Source organism: Brassica napus, chromosome C8 (genome assembly GCF_020379485.1).
Source record: "Brassica napus cultivar Da-Ae chromosome C8, Da-Ae, whole genome shotgun sequence".
NCBI lineage: Eukaryota > Viridiplantae > Streptophyta > Magnoliopsida > Brassicales > Brassicaceae > Brassica > Brassica napus.
Genome location: NC_063451.1, coordinates 30695545 through 30716631, shown reverse-complemented (window position 1 = coordinate 30716631; position 21087 = coordinate 30695545). Strand labels below are relative to the sequence as shown.

The following is a 21087-nucleotide window of genomic DNA, read 5'->3' as shown; positions in this document are numbered from 1 at the left end:
GCCTTGGAGATGCCAGAGACAGGGGTTCAATTCGAAACGTATATCTCAACATTCAGAAGGTCTTTTGTCATGAATCCAATTTCCTTGGAAAGCCAACTCACCAAGGATTCACTGAGGCTTGGAATAACTTGAAAATATTCACGGACAAAGGAGTTATGAATTTTAAAAACCGGAGGTTCTCCAGCCCGTCTATCCGCGAGTACCAGACTTCTAAAGAAGATTCAGGCCCAAGAAAGTAGCGGCCTGAGCCAAAACCGATCTTCCATGAACCAAAGGTGTTTCCTCCGTCAACCTCCTGTCCAAACCAAAAGCACTGTAAGGATCATGGGTTGATTGTTTCTGCTCATCATGAAAACGTTTTGAATCCGAGAATTTCCAAAAGAAAACACATCTTTACTTGGTTGAAAAACATTTTGCTTAAACCTTTTCATGAATTGTTTTACTTAAGCTGTGCTTTGAAAGTGATTTGGTGTAGAAAAATGCATAAACCAAAATTACTTAGACCAAAGATTCAATTTGATTTCGTTCATGATGAGAATTTTTCAGATTTGGCATTGTCTCTTTCTTTTCCTAACAGTTTCACAGCTTGGCCTAATTTTAAAATTGATAAACCAATTTTTGGTGATAAGTTTACTTGCTTGATGCTTGCCCACATGCTTGATGATTATGCTAAGAGTTTGGATCCTGTTTTTGATGTCTTAAGGATAGAGAAACCCTTTGATTATTTCTTTATCAGATTTGATGTGGTTTCTCTAGTTGTTTTGAATGAACATGATAAGCATGATCATTTTCCAAGGAGAGCAAGCAATGATGGACGCCAAAGGACTTGGAATTACTTGATGAAAACGACTTCAAAACTCCAAGGAAGTTTCTGTCCAATCTTTTCATTCACTGAATTTCCCTTGAATTTTAATTCTTTCGTATCTGATTTCTTTCCTTTTGATATAAGTACAATGGATTTGAGGACAAATCCTTTTGAAGGTTGATATCTTGCATATTTCCATTGTCTTATCCATTCACCCATGTGCATTTCGATCATATAGACTAGGATTTAGCCATGTTTAGGTTGCATTTTGTATACATAAGTCCTTATCAGGTATTGGAGTACCACATGAAGTTCTTGGAGACATTTGGGTGCATTTGGAGCTCAAAAGAGGTGATAAAGGTGATCATTGGACGAGCAGTGCATGGGAGCGACCTCACCGGAGCGACACCGTGAAGTCGCTGTGACACCCTTTCAGAGCGACTTGACCGGAGCGACACAGCGAAGTCGCTCGCGTCTCCATCACCCGGAGCGACGTGACCGGAGCGACACAGCGAGGTCTCTCGCGTCTCCATCACCCGGAGCGACGTGACCGGAGCGACACAGCGAGGTCGCTCGCATCTCCATCACCCGGAGCGACGCAGCGAGGTCGCTCGCGAAGAGCGACCCAGAGCGACGTCTCGCAGCGACCCCTCCAGGTCGCTCCCGAAGCCTGGAGCGACCTCCCGGAGCGACTACTAAAGGTCGCTGCGCGCCTTCTGTTTGTTCGAATTCATTTCTACTCAAGGGCATTTTGGTCATTTCATTATGCACGTTTTTACTTCTGAAAACCTATGTTTTAAGTACTTTGGCAAGCCACCAAAAGGATAATCTCTTTTTCCAGAGAACAACTAGTAAAACTTCTTTTGATTCAGATTTGATTGTTTTCTTCTTGTGTTCTTGTTGATTTCTTATCTATTTCTCTACATGATTAATCTGAAATCCAATACGGGTTTAAGAGGAATCATGGAGATTAGTGAGTAATCACCTTTTGAATTCATGGGTTAGGGAGATCAAGGGTGATTAGGTTAGTTCTAGGATGTTTTAGTGTAGATCATTCTTGTTCCTTGCTAGTAGAGTTTTCATAATGCATCTTCTGAGTTGGCCACTCAAAAGTTGATCGATAGGCATTTCCCACCCGAAAGATGTTCGATGAAATGCCTGAGACAACTCTCCTAAGCTTTTAACATACTTTACCAAAGACATTTGTTGTTAAAGGTGTTAAGATAGCCAATAGACTTGTTAGTAATGATTGTTTTCATATTATTCAACCAAAGACATTTGATGTTTGAAATATGTTAGCAAATGAACATTTTCTAGACATAGAGTTTGTTTACGATTGTATCTAAGCTTAAGGTCGATAGTTTGATTGATCATTTGCCATCCTTAGTTCGATACTTGATCATCCAAGGTCTAATCCCTATGCCCATGAGTTCTCTTTTCCCTTAGTCAAGAAAGTATCATTCTGTAATTGCTTTCTAGTATTAGTATTAGTTTAAAACTCATCTAAATCATTGGTTGCACTTAGATTAAGTGAGTACTTGCATTCTCGGTGCTTTGATATCCCTCAGAACTGGTTCGACAATCATTCACTATAATACAACATTTGTCTTAGGAGCCTTGGAAACTCCTAATATCAAATTGGCGCCGTTGCCAAATTCTGAGTAGATTTAAACATTGAGATTTAGTCACTTGCTTGAGACTAAGTCATTTTAATTTTGTTTTCTTACTGATTCTTCTTCTTCACCTACCTTTCATTTTCAGGTGTATGAACTTGAGGAGCAGGGGTCCATCAAACCTAGTTCCAATAGTAGCAGACATCAGAGCTTTCGAGAGGGAGTGTGCTAGAGCTAGAAGAGAAGAAGAACAACAAGCCCACTTGCAGAAATTGGATATTGATATGGCAGATCGACCGCAAGGGGCAGAACACCAACCGCGGGTAGCTCGACCCATTGGTGCTTATGACCTGCCCAACATTCATGGTCATAGACTGGAAATCCGAGCACCAGATGTGGCAGCCAACAACTTTGAGGTCAAGTCAGGACTCCTCAACGTGATCGAGAACAACAAATATCATGGCTTGGCTTTAGAGGACCCATTCGATCACTTGGACAAGTTCGACAGCTACTGTGGGTTGTCAAAAACCAATGGTGTGTCAGAGGATGCCTTAAAGCTGAAGTTATTTTCTTTCTCTCTGGGGGATAAGGCACGATAGTGGGAGAAGTCCCTACCCAGCGACTTTATTACCACTTGGGATGACTGCAAGAAAGCATTCTTGGAGAAGTTCTTCTCTACTTCAAGAACTGCTAAGCTGAGAAATGAGATCTCCAGCTTTCAACAGAAGGGCTTGGAAGGATTCAGTGAAGCCTGGGAGAGATTCAAGGGCTACCAAGCTCAATGCCCTCACCATGGTTTCTCTAAGGAAAGCCTGTTGAGCACATTCTACAGGGGAGCTCTTCCTAAGTACAGAGCCAGATTGGATACGACTAGCAATGGGTTCTTCTTAGGAAGAACTGACGAAGATGCAGAGGAGCTGGTTGACAACATGGTGAAGAGTGATGCAGTCTACAGTGCAGACCATGACAGAGGCAGTAGGGGTGATGATAAGCAGACGAAGAAAGAGATCAAGGCTTTGGAAGACAAGAACGACCTACTCATTGCTGAAAAAGCCACCCAAGAGCAGCTGAAGTTTGTTGGTAACTCCAAGCAGGATGATCCACCTGCTGTCAATGAGGTTGAGGGTTTGGAAGGTCAAGAGGAGTTGTGTTTCATTAACAACAATGGTAACTGGTACAAAAAAGAGCCCAACTTTCAGTACAACAACTACCAACAGAAATCCTATCCCAACAACCAACAGAGTGGTTATCCGCCTAGAAACAACCAGCAAGACAGCTATCAACCTTACCAAAACCCCTCGTCTGGTTCCTCAGCTCCTCAAGAGAGCAGCACTGATACCTTACTGAAACAAATCTTGGAGTCTCAGACTAGAAGTGAGAAGCATGTTGGTTATGAGTTGAAGAACCTTCATTCCAAGATTGATGGGAACTACAATGAGCTCAACAACAAATTCTCACATCTCGCTTCTACGGTCAAGAATTTAGAGAATCAGTTTGCTTCCATGAACACTCACCAGAATCGCCAGCAAGGATCTCTACCAGGAAAATCTGACCAAAACCCCAAGGAGGCCAAATCTATCACCCTTAGGAGTGGTAAGCAGTTACCTCCTACAACTCTCACCAGGGATGCTGAGAAACTAGGTGAGGAGGTAGCCATCAACTTAGATGATGAAGTGGTGATTGTTGATGAGAAAATCAATGATGAAATCTTGGAGAAGATTGTCGAAGCCAAAGGTAAAGGAAAGGTTGGGGAAGAGAAGAAAACAGTGAAAGATGGTGAAGTTCTTGCTCCAGCAAGTGAAAATTCTTTTGTTCCTCCTCCCTATGAACCCAAACTTCCATTTCCTGGTAGATTCAAGAGGCAGCTGCTAGAGAAGTACAAAGCTCTGTTTGAGAAAAAAATGAGTGAAGCTCAGGTTGCAATGCCCATCATCGATGCTTTCATGTTGATTCCTCAATACAACAAGTTCCTGAAAGATGTTGTAGCTGCAAAGAAGAAGGAAATGGAAAGCATGATGATTCTTACCCATGAGTGCAGTGCCATCATCCAGAGGCTTGATGTTCCAGAGAAGTTAGAGGATCCAGGATGCTTCACACTACCTTTTGCTCTTGGACCTATGGTATTTGAGAAATGTCTCTGCGATTTGGGAGCTAGTGTCAGCGTGATGCCTTTGTCTGTTGCAAAGAAGCTTGGATTCACCCAGTACAAGAAGTGTAGACTCTCTCTGGTGTTAGCTGATCGTTCAGTGAAATACCCTGTGGGCATCTTAGAGGATCTCCCTGTGAAGATTGAAAGGTATGAGATACCTACAGATTTTGTGGTGCTTGAGATGGGTGAGGAGGCTCAAGACCCATTGATTCTTGGAAGGCCATTCTTAGCTACAGTAGGAGCAATTGTTAAGGTGAAAGAGGGCACGATTGATCTCCATTTGGGTAAAGGGCATGTTCTCCACTTTGACATCAAGGAGAAAGTGAAGAAACCAACTGTGTTCGGGTAAGCCTTCTACATTGAAGAGATGGGCACACCTGCTGATGAGCACCTTGAAGAGTTACCACCTGAGGACGACGAGGAGGGAGCATCTCCCTCTACTCATTCCCCATAGAAGGTAACCCACTACTTTCCCTTGTATATACCATTTTGTTTTTGTATATTAGTTTTCTCTTTTTGGGTATCTCTCTCTCCTTGACAACACAGAGACTGTGTCATTTAAGTTTGGGGGAGGTACCAAGTATTTGATCACGTTTGCTTTGATGATTTTGAGTCTCATGCATTGCATTATACATATATATTTGCATAAAAAAATCATTTAGTTTGCATCATTTGCATTTCTTGGAGAGTCTAGAGCATATTGGTTGCATTTACTTGCATTGGGAGCAATGATTTGAAATGCCTTGTAAAGAACACTACTTTGCACCTGAGTAGCTTATGCACCTCTCAAAAAGACTTGTATGCTTCGAGCCTTGAAAACTCTTCCTGAAACTTGTTGATTGCTGAAACTCAGTCTTTGAAGCCAACTACAACCTTATTTGAACTGAACGAACTTAATGCATCTTGCTCATGGTCCCTTGTGTACTGAATCATGGATATACACACTTGAGTTGTCACATCCTTTATGCCAATCTTTTTTGACAAACTCTAGTGGTACACCATTCCCAAAATCCCTTCCTCCTTTTAAGCTTTCATTATTTGATGAGTGATGCCTTTTTCGGAAAGCCTTACATGTGCATAATGTTGAGAGTATCGGGAACGACAATGCTTGGTCTTCATTCTTGCTAGATTAGGCACTCTATTGTCTAGCTATAGGTGGGGGTGAGTGTGGTGACTATGGTTTGGAAGCATGAAAAGTTCAAAGGAAAAGAATGGACTCTTTGTGTTTAAATGGATAATCTTATTGGAATTAATAGATAAACGTCTAGCTCAAGTTTATGAAAAGTCTTGGCCCCCGAAAAAAAAATAATATATATATATATATATATATAAAGAGAAAAAGAAAGAAAAAGGGGGCTATCAAAGTTGTTTAGAGCTAAGATTTGTTTAGAAGTTGAGAAAATCCTTTATAGATTTCAAAGAAAAAGAGTTTTATGTGCAAAGTATTCTTGGGATCTTTTGGTGAGAGATGGGAGTTGGGTTTGACATTGGGAAGTGATTGTGTAACCTGTATATTTGGGAAAAGGGTAGGACAATGGAGATCGAGCATTGTATGCATGAGTTGGTCCATTTCTTATATATATTATGTGCAATGTCAAGGCTACCTGTTTTGAGAGTAAACCACTTTAAAAGATCATGGATTTTGAACCTCTTAACCCACTTGAATAAAAGCCTTCCCTTACTCAACCAAATGATTTGGACCAATTGACCATTTGCAAGAATTCACTTGATGTTTTATGCTTAATGAATGTGAGAGTTGGTTGATTTGAATGTGTGGATACTTGATGATGAGTATAAGGGCAAAAAAGAGTTGAGATAGGCCTAGAGAAGCTAGAGTGTAATAAGAGAGTGTGCTCATGTTAGATTAGATGTTGAATCGAGTGCTAGTTGTGTTTCTTTTGGCTATGAGATCCCACCTTCAAACCTCTCTCCCTATGAGTTCTAGAAAGTTCACTTGTGGACAAGTAAAAGAACAAGTTTGGGGGAGTTGATATCTTGCATATTTTCATTGTCTTATCCATTCACCCATGTGCATTTTGATCATATAGACTAGGATTTAGCCATGATTAGGTTGCATTTTGCATACATAAGTCCTTATCAGGTATTAGAGTACCACATGGAGTTCTTGGAGACATTTGGGTGCATTTGGAGCTCAAAAGAGGTGATAAAGGTGATCATTGGACGAGCAGTGCATGGGAGCGACCTCACCGGAGCGACACCGTGAAGTCGCTGTGACACCCTTTCAGAGCGACTTGACCGGAGCGACACAGCGAAGTCGCTCGTGTCTCCATCACCCGGAGCGACGTGACCGGAGCGACACAGCGAGGTCGCTCGCGTCTCCATCACCCGAAGCGACGTGACCGGAGCGACGCAGCGAGATCGCTCTCGAAGAGCGACCCAGAGCGACGTCTCGCAGCGACCCCTCCAGGTCGCTCCCGAAGCCTGGAGTGACCTCCCGGAGCGACTACTGGAGGTCGCTGCGCGCCTTCTGTTTGCTCGAATTCATTTCTACTAAAGGGCCTTTTGGTCATTTCATTATGCATGTTTTTACTTCTGAAAACCTATGTTTTAAGTACTTTGGCAAGCCACCAAAAGGATAATCTCTTTTTCCAGAGAACAACTAGTAAAACTTCTTTTGATTCAGATTTGATTGTTTTCTTCTTGTGTTCTTGTTGATTTCTTATCTATTTCTCTACATGATTAATCTGAAATTCAATATGGGTTTAAGAAGAATCATGGAGATTAGTGAGTAATCACCTTTTGAATTCATGGGTTAGGGAGATCAAGGGTGATTAGGTAGGATGTTTTAGTGTAGATCATTCTTGTTCCTTGCTAGTAGAGTATTCATAATGCATCTTCTGAGTTGGCCACTCAAAAGTTGATCGATAGGCATTTCCCACCCGAAAGGTGTTCGATGAAATGCTTGAGACAACTCTCCTAAGCTTTTAACATACTTTACCAAAGACATTTGTTGTTAAAGGTGTTAAGATAGCCAATAGACTTGTTAGTAATGATTGCTTTCATATTATTCAACCAAAGACATTTGATGTTTGAAATATGTTAGCAAATCAACATTTTCTAGACATAGAGTTTGTTTAAGATTGTGTCTAAGCTTAAGGTCGATAGTTTGATTGATCATTTGCCATCCTTAGTTCGATACTTGATCACCCAAGGTCTAATCCCTATGCCCATGAGTTTTCTTTTCCCTTAGTCAAGAAAGTATCATTCTGTAATTGCTTTCTAGTATTAGTAGTAGTTTAAAACCCATCTAAATCTTTGGTTGCACTTAGATTAAGTGAGTACTTGCATTCTCGGTGCTTTGATATCCCTCAGAACTGGTTCGACAATCATTCACTATACCACAACATTTGTCTTAGGAGCCTTGGAAACTCCTAATATCAAAGAGGGAGAGTATGATGTGCCCTAGTCCACGGACCAGTCCGAGGAATCAGACCAGCATGAAGTTCAGGACGTTCTGAACATTTTATCCGAGGTTCATATTTTTCACCATACTGGCCAGACTGACCGGACAATGTCTTGGACCGTCCCACATGCATCCGGAATGGAGCTTTGGCTGGAACCTTGGCCAGATGACCGATTTTACCGTACTAGACTTTGTCTTCCCCGTCCCGTTTTCCATTTTAAGAAGAACAGTCGAGACATAATCACATTCGGACGCACCAATCCTGATTCAGTTCATCGCTTCTCTTTTCTGGTATGTACCGCATGTAACGCACGGACGTCCAGAATGGAGCTTCAGCAATACCCACGACCAAACGACCGAATCTTCCGAACTGGATCTTGTCTTTCCCGTACTGTTTTGCATTTTAAGATCAACAGTCAAGCTAGACTCGAATTCGAACGAGTGGATTTCGAGTTAGTTCGTGCCACTTCATTTCTGGCTAGTTTGGACTGTACTGGCCGCGTATTGACCCTGTCCGCAGGACATGCTGAAGATTCATTGAACCTGGACAGTGGAATTTGAACGGTTAACCTACAGTCAATATTATTTTTCGTGCCTTGACCAGATCTGGTGAGGTTTGCATTTTTATGTCTCCTTTTCCCACATTTTCATTAAGTTTTTTGACTAGAAAACTCTATATAATGTAATCCCATTTCTGAATAATGATAATCTCGTTTTTCTTTTCTCTTTTGAGTGTATTCTCTCTGTTCTTTGTCAAGAACATTTCTTAGTTTCTTTGGTGTGGTTAGCTCCAAACAAATGCCTATTTCTTGTTGGACCGGTGCGTAATATCCGGTAATAGATTGAGTATGCTTCCTTGTCGGACCTGTGAGTCATATCAGGCGACAATCAAGCACCCTGGTAGTATCATTGGGCCATCCGCAACCCTTTGTGTCACCGTTCATCCCATCAGTTCTCCTTCCTTTCGGATCGAGTCCATATCTTTCCTTACCGGTCGAGTGTTCGTTCCTTAGGGCGCATCAAGAATGAAACTAGTAGTAGTAATAGCAATTTTCAGGAAGAACCGGTCGATCATAATTTGCATAATGAACATAGTTACCATCAGGAGGAACATATGGTAGATTTTGATAGGGTTTATGATTTGATAGCTGATGCATTCGTAGCTCATGATGAAGATGAAGAACCTAACATAGATGCAAAAAAGTTTTATGAAATGTTAGATGCTGCGAATCAGTCTCTTTACAGTGGTTGTAGAGAAGGTCTCTCTAAATTGTCGTTGGCTGCTAGAATGATGAATATTAAAACTGATCACACTCTACCTGAAAGTTGCATGAATGAATGAGCATTCTTGTTTAAAGAGTATTTGACGTCTGCTGATTCTTATTATGAGATTCAGAATCTGGTTTATAGTCTTGGGTTGCCTTCGGAGATGATGAGACGTTTGCATCGACAATTGCATGATCTACTGGGGAGATGATGAGAAGTTAGAAGAATGTCGATTCTGCAAGAAGCCACGATTTAAGCCGCAAGGACGAGGACGTAATAGGGTACCGTACCAAAGGATGTGGTACCTACCAATTACAGACATATTGAAAAGATTGTACCAATCTGAGCAGACTGCCGGAGGGATGAGATGGCATGCCGAGCATACTCAGACGGATGGTGAGATGACTCATCCATCAGATGCAAGAGCCTGGAAATATTTTAACAAAGTACATTGGGAATTCACTAGCAATAGCCTAAATGTGTATCTCAGATTATACACAGATGGATTTAGTCTATTCGGAATATCAGGGAGACAATATTCATTGTGGCCAGTCTTTCTTACGCCATACAACCTGCCACCGGAGATGTGCATGCAACGGGAGTTGCTATTCTTGACCATATTAATACCTGGTCCGAACCATCAAAAAAGGTCTCTAGATGTTTTACTACAACCACTGTTAAAAGAGTTGAACGATTTGTGATCAACAGGGGTGAGGACGTATGACTGCTCAACGAAGACAAATTTTACGATGCGAGCAATGCTTTTGTGGACCATAAGTGACTTTCCTGCCTATGGGATGTTGTCTGGATGGACTACACATGGGAGATGAGCTTGTCCATATTGTAATGGAACGACATATGTGTTTCAACTGAATAATGGTAGGAAGGCAAATTGGTTCGATTGTCACCGTCGATTTCTTCCCATTAGGCATCCGTACCGAAGAAAAAAGAAATTGTTTAGGAACAAAAGGGTTGTGAGAGACACTCCTCCTCCATATCTAACTGGAAAATAAATTGAAGCGCAAATCGATTACTCGGAGCTAACGAAACAGTTCGTTGTGGTGGTAATTAGCATGTCTCCGGTAATATACCCGATTTTTACAGTGTTCGGCACAACTGGCACAAGAAGAGTATATTTTGGGAGTTGCCATATTGGAACTCGATGTGATGCATATAGAGAAAAAGTTCTTTGAGAACATCATGAATATAATATTGAATGTCCCAGGGAAGACAAAAGACAACATAAAATAGAGGTTGGACTTGCCAGATATTTGCTCAAGAAGTGAGTTGCATATAAAAAGCAATGGACAAGTTTCCGTTCCGATATTCAGATTGTCTTCAGAAAAAAAATCGGTGTTGTTCAACTGGGTGGCATCAGAAGTGAAGTTCCGCGATGGGTATGTTTCAAATCTCTCTAGATGTGTTGAAAAGGGTCAAAAGTTATCTGGGATGAAGAGTCATGATTGTCATGTTTTTATGCAACGACTACTTCCCTTTGCATTTGCGGAGCTACTTCCAACAAACGTACATGAAACACTTGCAAGTAGTATATTATAACACATTAATATTATAATGGTTTAGTTTGCAATAATATATGACTACTAATGTGTTTAATTGTTTTTAGAATATACAAGGCATTAGAGCATTTTTCAGGGATCTGAGCACACACACTCTTAAAGAAGAAGTTGTGGAACAACTTCACGAGAACATTCTCATCTTATTGTCCAACTTGGAGAAGATATTTCCTCAGGGATTTTTTAACGTCATGGAGCATCTAGCTGTCCATCTCCCATATGGGGCATTGCTTCGTGGACCTGTACATTACGGATGGATGTATCAGTATGAGCGAGCCATGAAATATTTGAAGGGAAAAGCAAGAAACCTCGCAAAAGTTGAAGGTTCTATAATTGCTGGAAGTTTGACGGAAGAAACTTTTCACTTCACATTATACTACTTTGCGTCAAAAGTACGTACCCGGAAAAGAGCTCCAAGAAGATATGATGATGGTGGTGTCGCGCCAACATATGCAGTTGCTGGTGTTCCAGACATCTTTAGCCAGATTGGGCGAATCGGTGGGAAATCAAAAGAGGTTGGTCGAGTGAAGAAGACGCTCATAGTGCACACACCTATATTTTACTCAATTGCGAGGATCCATTGATGCGTTATTTTGAAAGGTAACTTATTTTATGGAAACTTCTAAACACATATAAGCATAAATTATATATTTCCAAAGATTAATTAATATAAAATGTGATTTTATAGCCTATTTGTTTCTCAAGTCGAAGAAACATTTCCAGGTATATCCACAAGTGACGTAGACAAAAAGAAAGATCAACACTTTATTAAGTGGTTGAAGAATCATGTATTAACTCAAACTCTTAGTTTTTGCAGGTTGATCGATCAAACTCTTTTTTCATACATGATCTGGATTTCAACGTTCTCTTTATTTTTGCAAGTTGATTATGACGACGACGCATATTACCCTACGTGGTTTCACGAAGTAATTCAAGCTCCACTTGCAATGGTCACCATATCACATATGTATTTCACACGAGGCTATACTTTTCACATATATGAGTATGGTAGACAGCGGGTGACCAGTAACTATAGAATATGTGTGAAAGGTAAAACAGATTTCTACAGGATATTGCAGGAGATTATTGAAGTGGATTTCCCACGGTTATTGAAGCTGAAATGCGTCCTCTTCAAATGTTAATGGTTCGACCCCATCGTCAACAAAGGTGTTCGGTTTAACAAATTCGGTGTAGTTAATGTCAATGGCGGACGAAGGTACAACAATTTTTTTTTTTGGCATACATGATCTGTATGATTAATTTCTACGTTGTCTTTATTTTTGCAGGTACAATAAATTTGAGCCTTTCATCTTAGCTTCACAAGCATACCAAGTTAGCTTCCTTCCATACCCTCGGATGAGAGAATCGGGAATACATTGGTTAGCCGTGATCAAAGTTACACCTCGTGGACGAATCATCAGTGGAGAAGAACCACCATTGCAAGAAGAACAGATAAATGAAGTCGAGGAACCAGGACAACAAATTGATGACTTCCTTCTCATTGATCCGCATAATCATGAGTACGAAGATCTTACCGACGATGCCACGGACGAAGCTGTTGAAGACGATTTTAATGAAAATGATGATGTTTCTAGTGATGACGAGAATGTCGATGTATCCTATTGATGTATTTGTTTTTAATATGACTGATTTTCAGACTTAATGCACGTGATTTGATGGATTTAATCATGAAAATCTATTTATATAATTTAATTTTGTGTAAGGTAATGGGGGGTTTGAATTAGAAAGAAGAGATTGAGATTATAAGTTAAGGAATTTTAATTTTAGAATTTGGGGTTTGGAATGGAAAGAAGAGATTGAGGTTAAAGGGAAGATGGGTTTGAGATTTGGAATATATGAAGTAGAAGATAAGGAAGATGGGGTTTGGAGTTTCGGATTTTAGGGTAAACATAATCTTTGTTATTTCCTCGTAAACTAACGAGGAGCTTATGACGAATCCTAAAATAAAGAACGCGGGACTCGTTAATTCCACGTAAGCAGAATTCGTCGTAAAAACCTCGTAATAGAAAAACGCGGACCTCGCTAATTCCTCGTAAATAAAAACGCGGGCCTCGCTAATTCCTCGTAAATAAACGAGGACATTACGAGGAAACAAAACGCGGGCCTCGCTAATTCCTCGTAAAGAAAAACACGGGCCTCGCGAGTTCCTCGTAACTTTACGAGGAAAATACGACGAGACTAATTTCTTATATATACACGCGAGCTTCTCACTTCCATTTCGTCTCAACTTCTTCTTTCTTTCGTAGCAATGGTACATACTCTCTCTATTTCTTCTCTAATTTGATTAGTTTAGGGTAGATTAGGTGGTTAGTGTAGGGAATTTAGATAGGTTTACTGATTTTATGTTAATTTGTGTTGATTAGATGGTTAATGTAGGGAAGTTAGCTAGATTTATAGAATTTGTTATGTATAGAATTTGTTAATTACTGTTGATGTTAATTTTAAAAATTAATTTTTTTTTTCCAGATGGTTCGAAAGAACAGACTTACTTCCCATTACAGAGAGATGTTCGGTGAGCCTGGTAGTCGTTTAGACCCGTCTTCTTCAGCTCCCGGTTTTTCGGGTCCGAAGACTGTCCCCGAGACTCAAGTCTTCTCAGAGAGTCTCTCGGTCGCCTCCTTCTGGTGCACCATCGGTTCCTCGATTCGTTGCACCACCGGCTCCTCATGCTCATGTCCCAGAGGTGCCTCCTCCGATTGCTCCTCCGATGCCGGCCGAGATTCATCCCGATTTGATGGTGCCGCCGAGTGCTCCTTACTCGCAGTACACTGTCGAGGACCTTCTCGCTCAGCCAGGCAGAGAAGGTTTATCAGTCCCCCGACCGACCGGACAGAACTTTGTGGTACTTTACATTTAAAAAAAAAAATCTTCTTAAATTCTTTTATAACAATAATAAATAATTTATACTTTAAATTTGTTTTTTTTTCAGGTTTGGGGTTGACGGATGTGTTGTTCGGAATGAAACCGAGATGATCAAAGGTTACTTCTCCGAGCCACATCCGAACTAGAAAAAGACGCCGATCTACGTCAAAAAGACGTGGTTCAAATTTTTTGCTGTAAGTTACAATTAATTAATTATATATACTTTAATTTTTTATGATTTATATTTTTTAATTTTTTAAAACTAATTCTTAATTTAATTTTTTTTGTTACAGCAAAAATAGCAAAAATACCATTGGTCCATGGGGGTCAATGAGCACGTGAAGAAAGCGTTTAACGCGAAGGCGAAAGCTCGCTTGTTGGACACGGTCTCCAACTGGAAGGGTGACTGGATCGTGAAGGGGTATGAGTGTGGCAAACCCCCTGAGCTCACCACGGATGTGTGGGATGGCCTCATCCGTTATTGGCGGGATCCTGACTCCATTAGAGTCCCCGAATCTTGCTCTGCCTCCCGTCAGATGGTAGATGAGCACGACCAAGGGCCGATGCTTCACTCTACGGGTTAAAAACCCCACGCCGGTATCCATCTTAATATGGTAATTAAATATTTAATTTAATTAATTTTTTTAATATATATATATATTCTAACTTTCTTTAATGTTTTTTAGGCAAAAGAGACGGGAGAACTCCCGTCTCTTTTGCAACTTTACGAGAGGACCCACAAGAACAAGGCGGGTCAATTTCTAGATGCTAGGTCTGAGCAGATCTTTAACGATTTGGTTTGTCATGTTGAAGACCGCCAGATCCAGCTGACCCAGCAGTTCACCGACGGATTACCCGTCACCTTATCCGCACTTGAAGTGGATAAGATTTATGAGGAGGTAAATTTTTTAAAATTTTAATTTTTTATTATTCATTTAATTTAACTTTAACTTTTTACTAACAATATTTACTTTTTGTTTTTAAGGTTGTCCATAAGAAAAATGGACGTACGTTAGGGATTGGTTCCGTCAACGATGTTCCGAGAGCGACATCGTCTTATGGTCAGAGACGGGATGATGAAGTCACTCAGCTGCGTAACGAATTGGACTCGACGTGATCTGCGTTCACAGCTCGTATGGGTGGAGTTGAGGACTTCTTGGACGTTGTAGCGGCCTCAAATCCGAAATGGGAGTCCTTTTTGAGGAACATGCGATGACAAAATCCCATTCCAGGCGAGTCATCCGGCACACATGACGAGGCGGATGTACAGAGGAGGAGTGATAAATTCTACCGGGCGATGAACGACCCTTAGTTCTTTTTTTTTTCTTTTCGTTCGTTGTATTATAAATTCAAAACTTATTTATGTATAAAATATTTTTCGTATTTACGTTTATTTTAAATTATATTTATTGTATTTTTTAATTCTGGAAAATAAAAAATCAAAGTAAATTCGTAGCTAAATTATGACTACATTACGTGGAAAGTTTACGAGGAAGTTACGAGGAAAACTTTTACGTCAACACTACGAAGAAAGCTTAACGAGTATTTTACGTGGAAGGGTTTACGTGTAATTTACGAGGAATTGTTTTCGAGGTATTTACGAGGAAATGTAGCGTCCTCCTTACGTGGAAAGGTTACGTGGTTCTTACGACGAATCTTTTCTCCGTCTTTACGACGAAATGTGTTTCTCGCTAATTTACGACGAATTAGCGAGGAAAAATGCATTACGGCAAACGGATAACACGAAACTTGTTTCTCGCTAATTCCTTTACTTTACGACGAACTTACTACGAATTTCGCCGTCGTTAGTGTTGTGTTTTCTTGTAGTGGTAGTTTTAGGTAATTTCTTACAAGTGAATTACATATGTAATTAAATTGATCAATTTAAACTAAAAAATAATCTTGAACAATATCTTATGAATTTTTGCTAGAGATTTTAACCACTTCAGATTGTTCTTCTAATACTATTATATCTCTTAGTTTTCACAAAATCAGCATAAAAAGTTGAGCCCTGGACATTCTTTTATGTCACGGATCGAAACGGTCCATATCGGGTCGAAAGCACTGATGACGAAGTCATATGCCGATATATATGGATGTATTGGTTAAAGACATAATAACTTTGATAATTGTGAGTCGTATAGTGTAAAGGAAGTATGTGGGATGGCCTTATTGAAAAAGCGATGATACATTGAAACTCATCACTACACAATCACATCACCTGTCAAATGTCTTATTTCAAGTGTTGGGTTTTTTTTTTAGCTCTTGATACTGAAGCCTGTTTCTTCCTTCTCCTTTTTTAGATCACGTGAAAGCTCAAAAATCTTGACCTACACGTAAATGGATACTCCCTTTTATGTTCTCACACCCCTGACCCCCAACTTTATGGATTAGGTCAATCTAGGTCCCAAACTTTAATTATAATTATTACTTATTCCCATTTGTTGGATAAGCACGTGATTTCGAGTTTGCGAAGACAAATTAAGTAGAATACTTAAATTTGAGCAATTTCAAGATCATTAGCGAATAGGGGGAAGTTTCATCAATCCCTAAGATAAATCTGATTTTTGTTTCGCTCAAAGAAGAAAGAAGTGAAGATGAAGCGATATGTGGTCTTGATAGTGCAGCTTTTTCCCATGTGATATGAGATAGCCATTTGTATTCGAGAAACAAATCTAATAATTCTCGCACGGAAATAATATATGACCTAAATTAAATCAATCTTTATAAACACACATGAGTCAACTGATTTTGAGTTTCTAACTGAAACTTTAACATGATGAAGTTGTGTTTATATCTATCAAAATTACGTTCTGCTCTCCTAAAAATAGTTAATTTAAAATGGTTTGGGTCTAGCCGTACAAGATATATGAGTTTTCAGACCCAGAATCTCTAGACATTTAAAAAAAAATAGATTATCAAAATATTATCCATCTAGACAAACATCAAGATCATATAAATTATTAACAAGATAATTTATTTAGCATTCATCATAACTAGAAGAGAAGAAGGAAAGTGATGTTATCAAGGTTAAAATATCGATTGATAATCTTTTGCTTTTGATCGATAATCTTATTTGTGGTTAAGTTTCATCATCTTTCAAGGGTTTGTGTGGAAAATGAATTAGATTAAGTATAACATATATGTATTTGCTACAACACGTTTTTGACTAATAGTTTTAATGGAATTATTTCCAGGAGCTTCAACGTTCGCGCTGATGTCCTATCAAAAGAGATTATAACTAGAGGTGTTTTATTTTTTTTCATATAAACCAAACATGGTATGATAGTAGACTTTTGTCGAATCAAATTTGGTTTTAAGATTAACAAAAAAAAACGAATGGAATTTGAAGTAAATTTTGATAGCTGCCAAATAAAAGTTTGAAGTTAAGGTGAGTAGACAAAGAATTGAATTATGTCGAGAATAGAGAGAGACGTCCAAAATCACTCATACATATCAAAGAATGATGACTTGTCTTGGTAGGTCCCTTGCATTTCGGATACATTCTCTTCTGAGTTTCGGATACTACAAGTGGATGTTTCTCGGCCAGAACGTCCAAAACTCCTTAACAGAAAAAGAAAGAAGAATATAGATTTTCTGAGTTTCGAATACTGAGTAATATTCTCTCTATTTATTTTTCTAGATTATTGATTAGTTTTAAATAATACTATCTGATGCACATGCCACGGATCCACATGCGATCAATCATCCATCGTCTAGTATCTGTTTAATTGTATATCTGGCAAGAAGATCGGGACTCTCTTCCTCTAATCGGTAAATTGATACAAATTATTAATTACCCTGCTGAATCAATGTTCTTTGTTACTCCTTCCGTTTCTTGAAGGTAGATGTTTTGGTGTTTTCACACATATTAAAAAAACACATTAATCATACATCGTATTTTAAAATTATCAAATTCTATTAATACTTTTTAACCAATAGTATTTCAATAAATCCAATTCTATTAATACTTTTCTAAAACTTTTATCTTAACGAAACAAACAGAAGGAGAGTATTGTAGTTAATACTGAAATCGGTTAGTGATGTCATAAATACTTTTGATACATGTAACTTTAATTTGATAAGCCGATGCATGACTTGCACCAAAAACTTGGCTAAAAAAAAAAAAGTAATGGATTATGTCAGTATCTGCAAATTATGATGTCCGCAGAATCTACTAATTGAAATAAATCAGCCTATTTAATGGATTGTAGATTAGATACTAATTAAAATCAAATCGTATACAAAGGCTTGTCCTTTTTTTTTTTACTTTCGTTTCTTTCGGGCAACTAAAAGGCTTATTTACTTGGGAATAGTATTTGATTTATATAATATTTGATTTATATTTCTTTTTCAACATTTGATATATATATACAAAGCTTCAATTTCAGACCTAAGCACATCTCATTTGTTACGAATCTTATCTCTCTCTCTCTGTGTTTTCTCTCTATCTTATTTCGTCTCTACTTTGGTAGTGAAGATGGATATGTACAAAGATGATAGCTCCCCATACTGTTATTTCCATCCAAAGGAAGAATATGTTGGAGTTTGTCCTCTCTGTCTGAACGAGAGGCTTCTGGTTTTAGCTTCGAAGCAGAGTTCATCAAGAACCAAACACTCTTCATCTTCACCAATCATTAGCCTCCCTAAGATCTTCACCTTGAGCTCTCTCCTCAGTCGCCTCGATCTCCGTCACCACCGAAAATTCCATTCCTCTTCCGATCTTGACGTCTCCACAAGCCAAGAAGGTACATACAACTTTATTATACTATGTATACTACACACGATTTATATGTACTTCATAATCTACATTCATGTTATTACAATTGGATATTTTCTTTTCATGTTTTTTTGGCAAAGCCTTTTTCTTCCTTTTTTTTTTTTGCCAAAGTCTGATTTTTCTTCTTTTTCTTCTTTTTCATGTTCATACACGAAAAATCCCTTTTTCAAAAATGAAGATTATTAATTTCTCTCTCCACACAGTATTTATGTATATCAATCACGAGATTAATTTTCGCATATATTTTTGTACAGTTATATCTACAAAGTTTCGTAAAAGACGATAATCCTTTTCTGTTTGCAACTATATACATAATTTTCTGTATGTCCGTATATAAACATTCATATATCTATACTAGACATTTTTCAACAGAAATGCGTACATATAATAGCATTATTTAAATCGGCCAACTGAAAGTTTTGTTTTACTCGGTATAATGATTTGTGGGCTATGGCTAATTAATTATATTGTATAGTGAGGTGAATGATATTTATACATATGTATATTTAGATTACAATATTAAGTATCACTGAATTTATTACTCCTTTTTGTGTATGTTCAGATTCTTTTATATCAATAAAATTTGAAAACGATGGGAACTCGTCATGGGAGAGGAAAACAGTGTCAAAGGCTTGTGAAGATAACACAAACTCAACATGTAAGAAGCAGCAAGCCCCTATAACGAGCGCTACGAGTATCGTAGAGCACAATAGTGCCAAGTCATCTCTTAAGTGGCGCAAACGTATTGGTCACCTTTTCCATGCCATCAAACTCAGATCAGGATTTCCCACCTCTTCTTGTCATGTGGCATCTTCCAAGGTCGAAGGAACCAAAGTGAGAAAACATGGCTGGATGGTGAGGACCTTAACCAGAAGAAAATCCAGGAAAAGTAAAACTTGAGTTTTTGTTTTCATATATTTATTTATTAAACTTAGACGAATATGTTGATGCTTTTGTTTAAAGAAGAAATATATGTTGAAGTTTTTTTTTTTGTAAGTAATGATAACATGGATTGAAAAACGACTGCAAAAATCCATAAATTAAATTGTTAAAATTTATTATATTTTGTAAAATTAGGTATATCACATATAATGTTTTGGTTTTAAATGAGTAATTTACATATAAATTTATCCAAAAAAAATTACATATAATTAAGCATATATGTATATGTTTATGTATGTGTGTAAAAGGAACAAGAGGTTTGCCCTTTAGGCCTTTACCATACTTCTTTGTTAGCATGCGGTCTAAGATAAAGTCATTAAGAAGGGAGAAGGGTCAAACTAGCCTTTTATCATTATTTTCAAAATTACAAAAGAGAAAGTGTCTGAAGAAAAAAAAAAAAAAAAAAGTAAGGTAAAGATATAGAAGAAAAAAATACAAAAGCGAGTTGCTTTAAAATAAATAATTTTGCGTGGGACTCTTGGAAAATTTCTATGACTTTTAGTGCTCACTTAATTACCTTTTTCCTTATTTTATAAATAAAATAAATGATAATAGTACAAATTATAATGTAATAAGATAGTCCATGTTAGGTTGTTCACAATAGTGGGAAACATTGGAGCACAAAAAGATGGACCCAAAACATTACCCCATTCACATTGTCTTGTAGTTGTCTCTTTTGTGTACATTGTAAGTTTCCAAATCCTAATTCAATAGTTTTTTTGTGATAAATATTACGCTGGAAATTGTTGAGATAGTTACAGAACATCGCATTATGCTGGAGAATGGTCATGTCATGTGCATCTAAATTTTTACCAATAAAGTTCAAATTGATTCGAAATGAAATAGGTGGAAATGTAAAATCAATAGTAGTTGATTCTTGACAATGCTGATTTTGATGTATGATCTTTATTGATTGTTTGACGTGACCATTCAAAGAAAAAGTTGCTTTCGTTTTTTCTAAGTTCAACAAGCTTAGGAAAGCAATGTGACTACTACAAACAAGTTATATATGAATTTTATCAATGTGGTAAGACATGATGCGAGAGAAAACATAATTCTTAGGTTGATTGAACGACGAGAGGAAATTTGTTTGTTTTGTTTACTTTTGTCTACTTTCTTTTCGTCCTTTTGACCTTTTCATATTTTGTATGAAAGTATTATAAAAACTATCGAGTAGATTAATTAGCTGGATGTCAAGTAACTGAATGTTTTTATTTTGGTCAGGAGAACCTTTCATTCAAATGGAAACTTAAAACAAGTTATAATAAACCACGTAAGAAGTCAGGATGTCATGCTAACGTTTAGGTCAGGACTCAGTCAGAAGTACATTTTTTGGTTAGGATGATATGCCATCGGTTGGGACCTATGCGATTTTATAGCACATGTGGAATGTTGATATTTATGAATGAAAATTTTATAAGTTTTTTAAAATTTCGTAAATTTGGGTTTTCATTTGTCGAGAGCGTTGGCTGTAGGGTTAAACGGGACCATTTTCATAGATGATCGTATTCAAAACTAGGAGCAGGACCACATACCTTTATTTTTTTTACCTAACTTATAGATTTGGAACAATTAAATGAAAAAATTTAAGAAAATTATTATCCCCAATTGATTGATCCAATAAAACCTTTCAATTAATTAGCGCGCACAC

At 38.1% G+C, this 21087-nt stretch overlaps 1 protein-coding gene and 1 non-coding gene across 2 annotated transcripts; one reads left to right on the top strand and one right to left on the bottom strand.

Annotated features, from left to right (window-relative positions):
• Nucleotides 1-3110: 3110 nt before the first annotated feature.
• On the bottom strand, nt 3111-3217 carry LOC125592086. Its single transcript, XR_007327936.1, has one exon. It is a non-coding gene; the product is annotated as a small nucleolar RNA R71 (small nucleolar RNA).
• A 14730-nt stretch (nt 3218-17947) lies between these two features.
• On the top strand, nt 17948-19552 carry BNAC08G19980D. The gene is made up of 2 exons (XM_013872838.3): nt 17948-18462; nt 19057-19552. The coding sequence occupies exons 1-2, from the start codon at nt 18195-18197 to the stop codon at nt 19392-19394; spliced, it is 606 nt and encodes a 201-aa protein (XP_013728292.1). The 5' UTR covers nt 17948-18194; the 3' UTR covers nt 19395-19552.
• The last annotated feature ends 1535 nt before the right edge of the window (nt 19553-21087 follow it).